At 38.4% G+C, this 13,926-nt stretch overlaps 1 protein-coding gene across 3 annotated transcripts in view; it reads right to left on the bottom strand.

The window, feature by feature from the left end:
- The window catches only part of LOC107562625 (DNA topoisomerase 1-like), a 25,260-nt gene extending 11,540 nt beyond the window's left edge, over positions 1-13,720 (bottom strand). The window contains exons 1-13 of one of the 3 annotated variants that reach the window (XM_016247295.1): positions 13,535-13,720; positions 13,282-13,306; positions 7,837-8,045; positions 6,301-6,397; positions 6,101-6,185; positions 5,920-5,969; positions 4,970-5,059; positions 4,789-4,888; positions 4,615-4,709; positions 4,422-4,537; positions 3,931-4,052; positions 3,675-3,797; positions 3,292-3,479 (exon numbers count right to left, since the gene is read on the bottom strand). In XM_016247295.1, coding sequence (XP_016102781.1) covers positions 3,292-3,479; positions 3,675-3,797; positions 3,931-4,052; positions 4,422-4,537; positions 4,615-4,709; positions 4,789-4,888; positions 4,970-5,059; positions 5,920-5,969; positions 6,101-6,185; positions 6,301-6,397; positions 7,837-7,876 — 1,106 coding nt within the window. In that variant the 5' untranslated portion in view covers positions 7,877-8,045; positions 13,282-13,306; positions 13,535-13,720. The remainder of the gene's footprint in view (positions 1-3,291; positions 3,480-3,674; positions 3,798-3,930; positions 4,053-4,421; positions 4,538-4,614; positions 4,710-4,788; positions 4,889-4,969; positions 5,060-5,919; positions 5,970-6,100; positions 6,186-6,300; positions 6,398-7,836; positions 8,046-13,281; positions 13,307-13,534) is intronic. The other 2 variants (XM_016247292.1, XM_016247294.1) reach the window with 2 other exon arrangements.
- Between the last annotated feature and the right edge of the window lie 206 nt (positions 13,721-13,926).

The raw sequence follows: 13,926 nt of genomic DNA, 5'->3' as shown, positions 1-13,926 counted from the left end.
AGATAGATAGATAGATAGATAGATAGATAGATAGATAGATAGATAGATAGAGAGACAGACAGACAGACAGATGACAGACAGACAGATAGATGACAGACAGACATACATACATGAATATATTATTGCATGGCTAAACGTTTAAAAATAGCACTAGAAATGTTATAATTAAGGAAATTAAACTTAGGTGTCTGAAAAGACATAACGAGATGTGTCTGCTCAAGCAATAATTCAAAAAAGAAAGAAACATAGGATTTAATGCAAAAAAATGTAAAACCTCTCGCAAGATCTCAGCAAAAAGCGGTATTCCAGATAGTGTGGATTCAGTGTGCGTTAAGGGCACTGTGCTTCGGCGTTTTTAAGACCTGGGACAAGTCTTGCGCATTTACTTCCTCTGTTGCGTGCATGCGCTCTCAAGTGGCCAGACCGCAAGTGTGGGTATTTGGACAAGTCCTGCGTTATGTCAATACTCCACTCAACGGCCATTCTGACATAATTGTGTGTGTATTTGACTGTTCAAGCGCAATAAGACACGAAAGAGATCTGAGTTCACGATCGCATGCTGTCAGAGAGAGACGCTTTCTGAGCTTAATAACTTCTCATATGTTCTAGGGGTGTGCACGAATAGTTGCATATTCGAATATTCTATCTGCATTAATTATTCGAAAAATAAAAACACTATTCGAATTTCTTTCAAATGTTGCTTTGCTGGCCGTGAATGCCGTAAATCCCTGATAAATCCTGAGCACGCAAACTCTGTCAAGTTATCACTGAAATGAGGAATCATGAAATGCAAACACCGGAACGTTGAATGAAGAAAATCAGCGGCACATCACTGCATTCACTACTGCAGGTTGGCGCAGATGTACCCCGACTCCAAGCGAGCCGAGAGACCACGTCTTTTCTCTGCAGCCGGTGTACCAACGAAGCATGCTACCTATCAGATTGTGCTACCAAAAATATATTTACATTGTTTTAAGGGTAAGTTTAGGGTAGGGGTAGGTATGGACATTAAAAAAGCCTCGAACCACATGAATAAGATGCTGGTAGCACAATCTCATAGGTAGCATGTTTCGCTATCGATTTGTGCTACTACATATATCAGTTAATACTGATATATGAAATTTAAAAAAATAATGCATGCAACATTTCATTCGTGATGTGTCTGCCACATTACTTCAGCGGCTGTTCTGTATCACAGCAACCAAAGTCTTTCATATAGCCTACATGTAGTTTTTTTTTTTTCAACAAGAACATGTGAAACAATGCAAACACCATGCCGACTTGAGTGTAGTTTTTTCATTCGCTCTGCGCTAAACGCTTTTTTCTGTAGATTTTTTATTTAATTTATTTTTTAAACACAAGACAGACAGACAGATAGATAGATAGATAGACAGATAGATAGATAGAGAGACAGACAGACAGATAGATAGATAGATAGATAGATAGATAGATAGATAGATAGATAGATAGATAGATAGATAGATAGAGAGACAGACAGACAGACAGATGACAGACAGACAGATAGATGACAGACAGACATACATACATGAATATATTATTGCATGGCTAAACGTTTAAAAATAGCACTAGAAATGTTATAATTAAGGAAATTAAACTTAGGTGTCTGAAAAGACATAACGAGATGTGTCTGCTCAAGCAATAATTCAAAAAAGAAAGAAACATAGGATTTAATGCAAAAAAATGTAAAACCTCTCGCAAGATCTCAGCAAAAAGCGGTATTCCAGATAGTGTGGATTCAGTGTGCGTTAAGGGCACTGTGCTTCGGCGTTTTTAAGACCTGGGACAAGTCTTGCGCATTTACTTCCTCTGTTGCGTGCATGCGCTCTCAAGTGGCCAGACCGCAAGTGTGGGTATTTGGACAAGTCCTGCGTTATGTCAATACTCCACTCAACGGCCATTCTGACATAATTGTGTGTGTATTTGACTGTTCAAGCGCAATAAGACACGAAAGAGATCTGAGTTCACGATCGCATGCTGTCAGAGAGAGACGCTTTCTGAGCTTAATAACTTCTCATATGTTCTAGGGGTGTGCACGAATAGTTGCATATTCGAATATTCTATCTGCATTAATTATTCGAAAAATAAAAACACTATTCGAATTTCTTTCAAATGTTGCTTTGCTGGCCGTGAATGCCGTAAATCCCTGATAAATCCTGAGCACGCAAACTCTGTCAAGTTATCACTGAAATGAGGAATCATGAAATGCAAACACCGGAACGTTGAATGAAGAAAATCAGCGGCACATCACTGCATTCACTACTGCAGGTTGGCGCAGATGTACCCCGACTCCAAGCGAGCCGAGAGACCACGTCTTTTCTCTGCAGCCGGTGTACCAACGAAGCATGCTACCTATCAGATTGTGCTACCAAAAATATATTTACATTGTTTTAAGGGTAAGTTTAGGGTAGGGGTAGGTATGGACATTAAAAAAGCCTCGAACCACATGAATAAGATGCTGGTAGCACAATCTCATAGGTAGCATGTTTCGCTATCGATTTGTGCTACTACATATATCAGTTAATACTGATATATGAAATTTAAAAAAATAATGCATGCAACATTTCATTCGTGATGTGTCTGCCACATTACTTCAGCGGCTGTTCTGTATCACAGCAACCAAAGTCTTTCATATAGCCTACATGTAGTTTTTTTTTTTTCAACAAGAACATGTGAAACAATGCAAACACCATGCCGACTTGAGTGTAGTTTTTTCATTCGCTCTGCGCTAAACGCTTTTTTCTGTAGATTTTTTATTTAATTTATTTTTTAAACACACAATGTTTAATGTTTTCAAATGGAAAAAAGCACAGGATATAGGCCTAATTTATAAGCTTGCTGTGATAAGATTATTCGGAAATGGTGACAAAAATAAAGTTTGATAAAAAAAAAAAAAAATAAAAAAAAACGTCTTTCTCATTAAAAGTCATTTAAATAAACGAATATTCGAATATTCATTTTTTGTGAGCTCAAATATTATAATGCAATATTTTTGAAAAATGCCCATCCCTAGTACGTTCCACTCTTTATTTTCTCATTCATGCATGTTTCCTTATCACTCTTAGGCGTGTAGAACTTTTAAGCAGTACTGTGCTACGAGAATATACTTGCATACTGTGAAATCAATGATTTAGCAAAATCTCGAACGATAGCCACTTTATATGGTGGTAAAGCTATATACGGCCATACCGCCCATCCCTAGTTTTACTCTCTAACTCTACTATTATTCTGCAACATGAAAACAGTAATAACACTGAAAGCTCAGCGACTGACTTGCTGCAGTTGATGATGATGTCCTCGGGGCGGATGCGGCGTTTCAGTTTGCCCATCTTAGGATGATCCCCTCGGCCGCGGAACAGACCCGGCGGCTCGATCCGGAAGTTCCCGATCCGCTCCCTGTGGTTGTCCATGACGCAGTATCCGTACTCCTGCAGAATGCGCTCGTTCTCTTCTTTGATTTTCTGTGAAAACATAACGAAATGTGAGTATTATTCTCTGATCGACAGAACGAGAGTTGAAATAGCATCTATTTCAGCAGCAGCATGTGTGTGTGGGTGTGTGTGTGTGTGTGTGTGTGAGTTTGTGTGTGAGAGTGTGTGTGTGTGTGTGTGTGTGCGTGTGTGTTTGTGTAGATTCGAGTGCAGTGACACAATAACCTGTTTCTCCTCTTTTGACATCTGTTTTCTGGCCTCGGATTGCGCTTTAAAGTACTCGTGCATCTCAGTGAAGTCACACTTCTTCAGCTCTGTGATCTTTGACTTCTCCTCTGACGTCATTTCCTAACAAGGAGCATTTGGGAGGCAGTGTTTCTATAAGAACAGTTCAGCTTTTGCGCATTTGCAGCTGCTGATAAAACTATTCCTTTAAAACTGGCAGTAAGGGAAAGGGAAGTAATGTGTTGAAAAGTGTTACCTTCCTCCAATCTTTAAAGAAGTTCTTTCTAAATATGTCTTTAGTTGTGTACTCGTGGTCAAGCATTTTAGCGTAAAACGTGGCCACTTCCTCTGCGCCAGGGCTCAGTTTCATGGCCTTTCCTGTGGACCACACGACACTTATCTCAAAATCTGAAGAGATCCTCATCATACACGCTGACAACATTTTTTTAGAAACTGACTCGGAATCAATTTTACCAATAATTTTGACTGCTATTTATAATAGATTAGTTATCTCTTTAAAAAAAACACTAGGTTATCTGATAAATAGAGGCACCTGGAGAAAACCGCACCCAAACAAAAACAAGCCTCAGCACTAAACATTTAACAGAAAACAGCACTTTTACAGGAAAATTATTGGTTGTAAAAAATAAAAATCATCTCTAGTTATTTTAGGATAGTATTGTGTAGCATTTTTGAGTAGAGTGTGACAGCGGACAGGTGGTGGGGTCAAAGGTCAACACTCCTCACCATCATAATAAAACCTGACACGGTCTGGCAGGGGTTCATACGGCGGGGGAAACACGGGCCCTTTGTGCTCCAGAAACCTCCATTTGGAGCCATCTGTGCATTTCTCCTCTTCCCACCTGAGACACAGAGGAAGACACAGACAAACATTGCAGAAAAGACCAGCATTTTTATTTCTGTCTCGATTATGTCTCACCATTTCCACTTCTCCTCCGGCTCGTTTTTGGCTTTCTTCTTCCCTCCAGTGGTGTCTTTCTTGACCTCTTTCGTCCTCTTCTTTGGTTTCTTTTCCTGGATGGGTCAGATATGCCATGAGTAACAGTCCAAAGCTAAAGTGGAGGTTCAGAAGGAGTGATATATATATATATACCTCCCTCTCCTCAAAATCACCGTCATCTTCCTCCTGTTTGCGTTTTTTCACTTTCTTCTCGTGGTCCACTTTTACCTTTTTGGGTTTGTGTTCATACCTGCTTTACAAACAGAAATCGTTCTGGTTTTAGCAAACGAGTGCATGTGCCGAGGATGATGGGAACTGATCTTACTGCACATACTCGTCTTCATCCCGCTCTCTCTTGAGTGCTTTCTCATGTTTGATGGGGTGATGATAGCCATTGTCCTCTTCCACTTTAATTGACAGAGAGCTGAAACAACACATAAGCAGTGGGACGCGTCATTTTACATCATTTTAAAGAACATAAAAAAAAATTATCTTGCTAAGGTTGCTATGTGGTTGCTAAGGTACTCGGGGAGTTGCTAGGGTGTTGCTATGCGGTTGCTAGGGTACCCGGGGTGGTTGCTAGGGTGTTGCTATGCCGTTGCTAGGGTACCCGGGGTGGTTGCTCGGGTGTTGCTATGCGGCTGCTAGGGTACCCGGGGTGGTTGCTAAGGTGTTGCTACGAGGTTGCTAGGGTACCCAGGGTGGTTGCTAGGTTGGTTTGGATAGTTGCTGGAGTGTTGCTATGAAGATGGATGGATGAATGGATGGATGGATAGATAGATAGATAGACAGATAATTACACCACAGGAAAAATGCTTACAAGATAGATAGATAGATAGATGGATGGATGGATAGATAGATAGATAGATAGACAGATAATTACACCACAGGAAAAATGCTTACAAGATAGATAGATAGATAGATAGATAGATAGATAGATGGATAGATAGATATATACACCACAGGAAAAATGCATACAAGATAGATAGATAGATAGATAGATAGATAGATAGATAAGATAGATAAGATAGATAGATAATTACACCACAGGAAAAATGCATACAAGATAGATAGATAGATAGATAGATAGATAGAATAGATAGATAGATAAGATAGATAGATAATTACACCACAGGAAAAATGCATACAAGAGGCCTGACAGATTACAAGGTGAAAAACCTGAAATGTTTATCTTGGTGCATATAGAAAATAACACAATTTCTATTTTCCAATGTGCAAATTAAAACACTGTGACTTATAAATGAGGAGCATCACTTGTCTTACCTTACAAAGCCGTTCTCTTTATCTCGATATTTCCCATCAGAGCTATGAAACTTCACAAAAACACACCCAAAACAAGATTCATAAACATAAAGAATGCTCAAATATACGCAAAGAGAGACACGAGGCACAGGTTTCATTCATTATATTTTGTAACTCTATGGTATGGCACAATTAAATCAACCTTTTCTTCTTTTTGCTTGTCTTTGTGCTTGAGCCGCTCTTTTTCTTTCTCTCGATGCTTCTTCTCAGAACAGCTTTTGTGCTCACTGCAAAACAAATGAAACGTTTCTCCTTCAGGACAACGGAGAAATGAATCTCTGAGGACTAATGATCCTGACTGTCAGAGTGCGAGGAGGAATGATGAGTAATAAAAAGAATCACCTGTGGCAGTTCTTCCAGTTTCCTCGCTCCTTGTCTCTCTTGTGCTCTTTGTGGCTGTGTTCTCGGTCTTTGTGTTTGTCCTTGTGTTTGTGTGAATCTGAGCCAGAAGAAATAAAGCCTCATATAAAGACTTCCCAAAACAGCGAGAGAACAACACAGCTTTAGATTTAGAGATGTCATAAATCTGAATTACATTCATAATCATTCATTTTAATTAAACAAACAGTTCACCCGAAAATGTACTGACCCTCAGGCCATACGAAATGTAGATGAGTTTGTTTGTGGAGAAATGTAGCATTGCATCAGTGTCTCGGTGCTCTGCAGTGAATGGGTGCCGTCAGAACGAGAGTCCAAACAGCTGATAAAAACACCACAATAATCCACAAGTAAGAAAAGCTTTGTGTTTGTAATAAGCAACTCTATCAAGACATTTGTAACTTCAACTTGTAACTGGAAGAAGTCCATCTGGTCTGAATCAGGAGAGAAATCTGCACAGATCAAGCAGCGTTTACAAGCCAAAACAGATCTGAACAAACATGAGAGAGACAACAGGAGATGGACTTCTTCACTGGAGGAAGCGGTGTTAAGGATTATGGCCTTAAAGTAAAACACTTAAATGATTAATTTCTCTTACAAACACAGTTTTTGGCTTCACAAGACATTAACTGATGGACTGGAGTGGTGAGGATTATTGTGGTGTTTTTATCAGCTGTTTGGACTCTCGTTCTGACGGCACCCATTCACTGCAGAGCACCGAGACACTGATGCAATGCTACATTTCTCCAGATCTGATGAAGAAACAAACTCATCTTGGATGTAGGTAAGTACATTTCCAGAACTATCCCTTTAATATAACATCAATAAAAGAAATCAGCACTGTGATACACTCATCACTCAAATGTATGTGATATACTATAACTTGATTTAGTATAATGTAATTGGCATGAATGAAGCTATATTCTACTACATCATAAAACAATTACCGGTGTTATAATAGGATTTTTATCTTATGACATAACTCTTTACTAACAATACACTACCAGAAAGGTACTTTGGTACCCTGTTGCATCATGTAAATACCATACTATATGAATATGGTAATCATAGATTATTATGGTATATACATTGAGTAAGTGCACCCATTACACTTCAGTTTGCAGACACTTTGAATTGATTTTTTATTAGTTTACATGGAGGGGGGAATTAATCAGTCTTTAATTCTAAGTTTTATATGCCTATTTTTGCAATTCTTCGCAAAAATAAATAAATAAAATGCGACAGGCCCGGCAAGTCATATCCTGTTAAACCTATTGTATTATTAACTGATGAGATCTTTATTTGTATTTATTATTTTCAGTTGTGAAAACAACCAATAACCCTGGATAACATTATATAATTTAATTCTTCATCAAATACATTGATTTGATCTTATATAAAATGTAGAACAAATTTCTGAATCAGAGACTTTAAAAGCTCATACTGGCATATAACACATGATCATTTAGTGCATGCATCACCGAGTTAAAGCATACTTACTGAAGTCAAACATGACACATACTGTAAATGATCTGGTCATGTACAAACACAATGTGCTGTTCTCATTCAGTTCCTCATGTGTAACCTGCTTTTGTGCTACTGTATCGTCTCAGAGCACCTGAAACATGTCAAACTTGATGCTTTGGCAGCACACTGTGAGGCCAGTCCAGCGACTGCATGGGGTTTGTTTGCCAGCTCACAAAAGTCATCTTTCAATGCCAAAAACACACATCAGAATTACATTTATGTGTACATCAATATACTACTCTATTACATTCTCTTAACCCTCCAGTGCTCCTTGTGTGGCGGCCAAAAATGAACGATATTTTTCTTATTTCAATTAAACGAATGCACTATAGCTTAGTTTGATAATGTTTTTTATTTAATATTGTGAATTTTTAGGGGATATTATGGTACTAAATTATTTTTGTGCAGTAATCCATTGAATGAAAATGAAACTGCCAACTTGAACTGTCATAAATCTTAAACGCTTTGGAGAACAGACTTAAGTTTGGTCTATTTAAAGAAAGAAAGAAAGAAAGAAAACCCTAGGCAGATTATTGCTTCATTTAAAAAAAAAAAGTTTTAAAAAGTGAAGTTAAAAGTTGTAGAAGTTTATTGTTGTAAAAAATGCACAAAAAAAAGAGAGTATATTTTCATATTTTATATAAAATATATTTTACATAACAGGTTTCACTCTAAAATGAGAAAACCAAAGCCATAAATCTAAACAAGTTATGTTCCAAATTTGAAGTTGGCATCAAAAAACAATTCTCTTTCAGTAAGATTTGGTTTGGCGCAGTACCAAATGTTTCCATCAGATGAAATTCGCTTCCTATTCATTTCCAATGCAGTCATTTTTGACAGCAAAGAGTACACGTGTGACTATTTCTTTCAGAACCATCTAACCTTTTCAAATCATGTCCATTATTTATTTTTTTCACATAACAAGTGCCACAACCTAAGTTTCATACCATTCCAATGAAGTAAAACGTAACCAAAAACCAAAAAATGGAAATGGTTTGGTCAAAAATGACCGAAGAGCACCAGAGGGTTCAAAATAAGCATACATTCCAAAATAATACTAGAAATAGCTCAAATAATGTAACTTCCAGTATAATGATTGTTTAACGGCCCTGACTTGGCTTGAAATTAAACTGGAACTCAACAGTCTATGGGAGCCATGGAATAAAAATGAATTTTGAGTTTATATTTCAAAACTCTAATCCCGAGATTATATTTCACAATTCTGATAAGAAAAATCAACTCGTCATTCTCTCTTTTTTCCCCTCGGCACAGAATCATGAGTTTATAATCCCACACTTCTGACTTTTTTTTAAACTCGTTTAAAATTGTCTGAGTTCAATCGAGTTACACAGTCCGAACTAGAAGATATAAACTTGCATTTGCGAGAAAAAAAAAGTCAGAATTGAGAGATAAAATAGGTAAATGGTATGTAAAATGTTATAGGTTTAACAGTATTTCATGCTTTAACTGTAGGGCTAATACAATATGTCCCCTATGGGAATATTATAAGACCTAATGTTTAAATCTAATTTATGCTTTAAAAGTAGGGTAATCATAGCAGGTTTCATCCATAGTCTTTCCGTTTGAACGTCTGCGTTTTGCTTCAATTGGTGTCTTTGACGACAGTATCCTATAAAAATTATTTGCATCCCGATTCTGATTTTTTTCTCTGATTCCCTGCTTTTTACCCGTTTCGCTCCATTTGTTCCCAGTGTTTTTCTGTCACCACAATGCGTGCACAGCTGTGTGACGTCTACTCCACATTGGTCTATAGACTTATGGGTGACCTGATAGCATCACTGTACCACCACGATATACACGTTTGTCAGGCAGTGTGAAGGGGTGTTTAGAGAGTAATATCAGCGTGCATGAGCTCCAACTGTAAAGCAAGATAAGAAGAAACCATAACGACTGCAGACCGCTTTCAATAAAAACTGAAATCTAACATTCTCTACTAAAAACATCTGCTTCAATAGAACTGAATTACAAGAAACGATTTACTATTGCGTTTTGTAATCTGTCATTTTGTGTGTCTCTCTCTCTCTCTCTCTCTCTCTATATATATATACATATATCTATATAAATTCCCCCCTGGTACTGAATGATTACCATATTCATATAGCCCAAACCATAGTATTACAATGGTACATGCCAGGTGTACTATATACTAAGATGCAGAGCTGGGCAGATTACTTGAAAATTGTAATCCATTACTGATTCCAAATTACATGACAAAAATTGTAGTTAGTAATGTAATCCATTACAGTACACATTTTAGGTAATATAATCAGATTACTTTTAGATTACTTTTGACTAGGGATTTAACGAGTAACCGCGAGCCGGTTGAAAATCGATTCAAATATGTGACGATTCAAATCGGTTGAGATGCTAAACAAATCGCGATTCATTTAGGTGTAGGAGTTTATATGAACGCGTGTCTGAGGGGAACTTACTGTCTTTAGAAAAGTGTAGATGGTATTTCTTCTTTTCATCTTGCCTCTGTATAATGCATATTAAAGTTCATATTGTTTACAGCGGAAGCCAATGAAACGCTTTAAGCGCCACCTGCTGGCAGAGAGTGCATCTGCGTCTCGTTCAGCTCGTCTGCCGTTTCGGTTTCTGCAGATATTTTTTTATGCATAGTTTCACAAAACTGAAGTCAAACCATTCTGTTTTTGCTTCAAATTTCGAAATGATACAATCTAATTTGTAATGTAATGTAATGTAATTTGGTTGCCTCTAATTTTAAATGGAAACACAGACAAAGCATTTGTTTGTTTATATGAAGAGATTTATTTTATTTGAGTTGGGGCTTGTTTTAAAATTTACAATTACATTATATTTAAATTTGGGTATTTAGCAGACGCTTTTATCCAAAGCGACTAACAAATGAGGACAACAGAAGCAATCAAAACCAACAAAAGAGCAATAATATACAAGTGCTATATTAGTATATTACTAGTGTTATATTTCCATTTCACAAAGAAATGTGCAGCATTTTGTCCAAGCAATAATAAAAGGACACACTTAATTTATAATTGGTCTTAAATCTCATTTTGTTAAAAACAAATCGTGAATCGAATCGTGAGTTGAGTGAATCGTTACATCCCTACTGTTGACCTAACTCATTTATCACATTGATTTAAATGGGACAATCTTGTACCATACTGATATAAAGACACAAAGAGTAGGGATGTAACGGTATATGAACATTTCTAATCACGGTTATAGTGACCAAAATGATCACGGTTATCGGTATCATCACGGTATTGTTAAAATGTTTTTAAACTTACATTTAAAATCAACAAACAACAAATAAAATGATTTTTTGTTTGCATAACTAAAACAATAACATTGCCAACGATGTCCGGATTTTAAATGGCAACTTGACTGACAACCGTTGATCTAACAGCATGTTGAAATATCTGATGTAAATGTCAAATAAAGCTTTGAAAAAGTTTCATAAATGGTAAACCTCACATTTCAGCTTTTAAATAAAGAAAAGGGTCCAGTCAAAATGATAAATGATTAATAAATGATTATATGTATTTATCTGCTCCATAAATAATACTAGATACCTTATTGTTTAAATGCGTAGAATCCACATAAGCTTGTTTTTCATCAACCGGTCACAATTTACAGCAGGGCATGCAAATTCGGTCCATTTTTTTGGCCAGACAGAAACTGCACCCAGGCTGAATGTGAATGTAACGCTCTGTAAATCCACTCGCTGACAGCAGGTGGCGCTTTAGGAACAGCAGAATTAGAGCTGTTTCCCGTAACCTCCGAGGACAAAACAGCACTGCGATTAAAACACTACTTTATTAGGTATTACATGGAGCGAAGACGAAAACAGTCAGAATCTTCAGAGGTACATTCATATAATTAATTCATTTGTATAATTCCCTCAGCACTCCCAGCTTTTCCTCCATGTTTTCACACCAAACTAAACCACTCTGCTGCTGTGCGCACGCGAGACTGTGCTGTATGCTTCAGGGCTCCAGACTCGTTCTTCCCAGTCGACTAACTTTCTCAGCTGGTCACACCAGCACATGATTTGGTCGCAATATTTTTATTTTTGGGGATTAATCAATGCATGCCGATGAATTTTGATCATAGTTTATAGTTATATGAAAACGAAAGTGGTTAACATTCAACCCCTTCGTTTTCATCTGTATTAGCTCTGATGTAAATTCTGTGGAAAACAAAAACAACAATGTATTCAACAATTCTTCTCCCCAGAGTTACCGTCTTCCGCCATTTTAGAGAGCATCACAATGCATACGCACGCGTTCCCCTAAGCGTACGCAACGCTGATTACGTACTTGGGGAACTCTCCAAAACGGCGGAAGACGTAACTCGGGGGAGAAGAGTTGTTAGATAAATGATGTTAATTTTGTTTTCTTTGCGCTCAAAAAGTATTCTCGTAGCTTCGCAAAACTGAAGTTGAGCCACCGATGACACACGGCCTGTTTTACCGACGTCCTTGCTACGTCTCTGGACGTGATCCTGGTAGTTACCTTGCCGTCTATGGGAGGGTCTGACAGCTCTCGGATTCCATCAGAAACATCTTAACTTGTGTTCAGAAGATGAACGGAGGTCTTACGGGTTTGAAACGACACGAGGGTGAGTAATTAATGACAGAATTTTCATTTTGGGGTGAACTATCCCTTTAAAGCAGCCCAATTCCGCAGGCTTGGCGACACTGATAAGCGATTTTAAAAAGGAACATTTAAAAGAGGAATTAGTGAGAATAAATACGTTATGAATAATAACTGTAGTCTGATTACAAGTATTTTGAAATGCTATTTAATCTAATTACAAGTACTTCGTTGTTGTAATCTGATTAGATCTTCCAGATTGCATGTAATCAGTTAGTCCCGGCTCTGATAAGATTGGGTACTTTTCTGATAATGTTACATTTGCTTTGGCCAATGCACCATAGCCAGTTCCCACAGTTGTTGCTGACAGAAATGACAGAAAGACAGCAAAAGCTTCTTTCATATTAATGCAGGATGATTTGGCAGTAACAGCTGGCTAACGAAGGTATTTTGTTCTGCTTAGCACTGTGTGTCTGTTCTAGGAGTTGTTAATGCTGCTGTCTCTCACAGAAACGCTGCTTGTGTTCAGAGAAAAGAAAATGGCGCAGAGACTAAGTCCTCACGCATCCTCTCGCCACTTTCAGCGGCCGAGTCCAGCCCGTTCCCCCTCGAAAGCGACAGCAGTCGCACTCGGCTCGCCGGAGACTCGTCTAAAGGGAAGGGAGCCGGTGTGCGGCACTGGAGCTGCTGAGTGAGGGCCACAGCGCTGTTTCTGAACAATAGAGGCGCGGAGAGCGCGCGCGGGACTTAGTCTCTGCCGCCATTTCTGCTGCATCTCTCTCTCCCCACAGCTTCAGAGCTGGAGATCAGCACTTACTGTAGTCCACCGAGCCGGGCTGCATCTGAAACACACAGTTACTCAACATTTAGAGATCTTAGCATGCATGCCGATAACACTAGCGCATGCAATCAGAAGATAGCCGCGCGTAAAGCTGGCGTTGCGCCATTAAAACACAGTCCTTTTACGTACAATCTGAACTTTTCGTGTGCAAAAGTCTACCATTTTCATTGCAAATGCATTCGGATATGTCCTGCGAGAATGGCTCCATGTGGAGAGCATGTTAACGTACCTGGTGCTGCTTGTGCGCATGATCTCCACTCATGTCGAGACTCGGATGATGAAGACTGTGGTGAGGATGATGATGATGATGAAGGTATTAGCTGGAAATAATCAAGCTGCCGGTGTTTTAAAAGCGGTGACAGAATGATGGCAGGAGTTCAGTCCTCGAGCAAAGTCTGACTGTAGCGCCACTGCGCATGCGCGGTGTGAAAAAACTAACAGCTCAACTGCTGTCAGACCACAGGTTATGCATTACACAAATCTTATACACACGTCTTATATCAAGATCTAAAGCAAGTTTAGCTCGTTGTTAAATGTCTATTTTAAGTCTTATGACACCGAAATGTGCGTGTGAGTGAGTGAGTGAGTGTGAGTGTGTGTGTGTGTGTGTGTGTGTGTGTG

The sequence above is a fragment of the Sinocyclocheilus grahami genome, unplaced genomic scaffold, assembly GCF_001515645.1.
Source record: "Sinocyclocheilus grahami isolate Dianchi unplaced genomic scaffold, SAMN03320097.WGS_v1.1 scaffold830.1, whole genome shotgun sequence".
NCBI classification, from domain to species: Eukaryota; Metazoa; Chordata; class Actinopteri; order Cypriniformes; family Cyprinidae; genus Sinocyclocheilus; species Sinocyclocheilus grahami.
The sequence above is the reverse complement of the archived record's forward strand: the minus strand, read 5'-3'. Positions and strand labels throughout refer to the sequence as shown.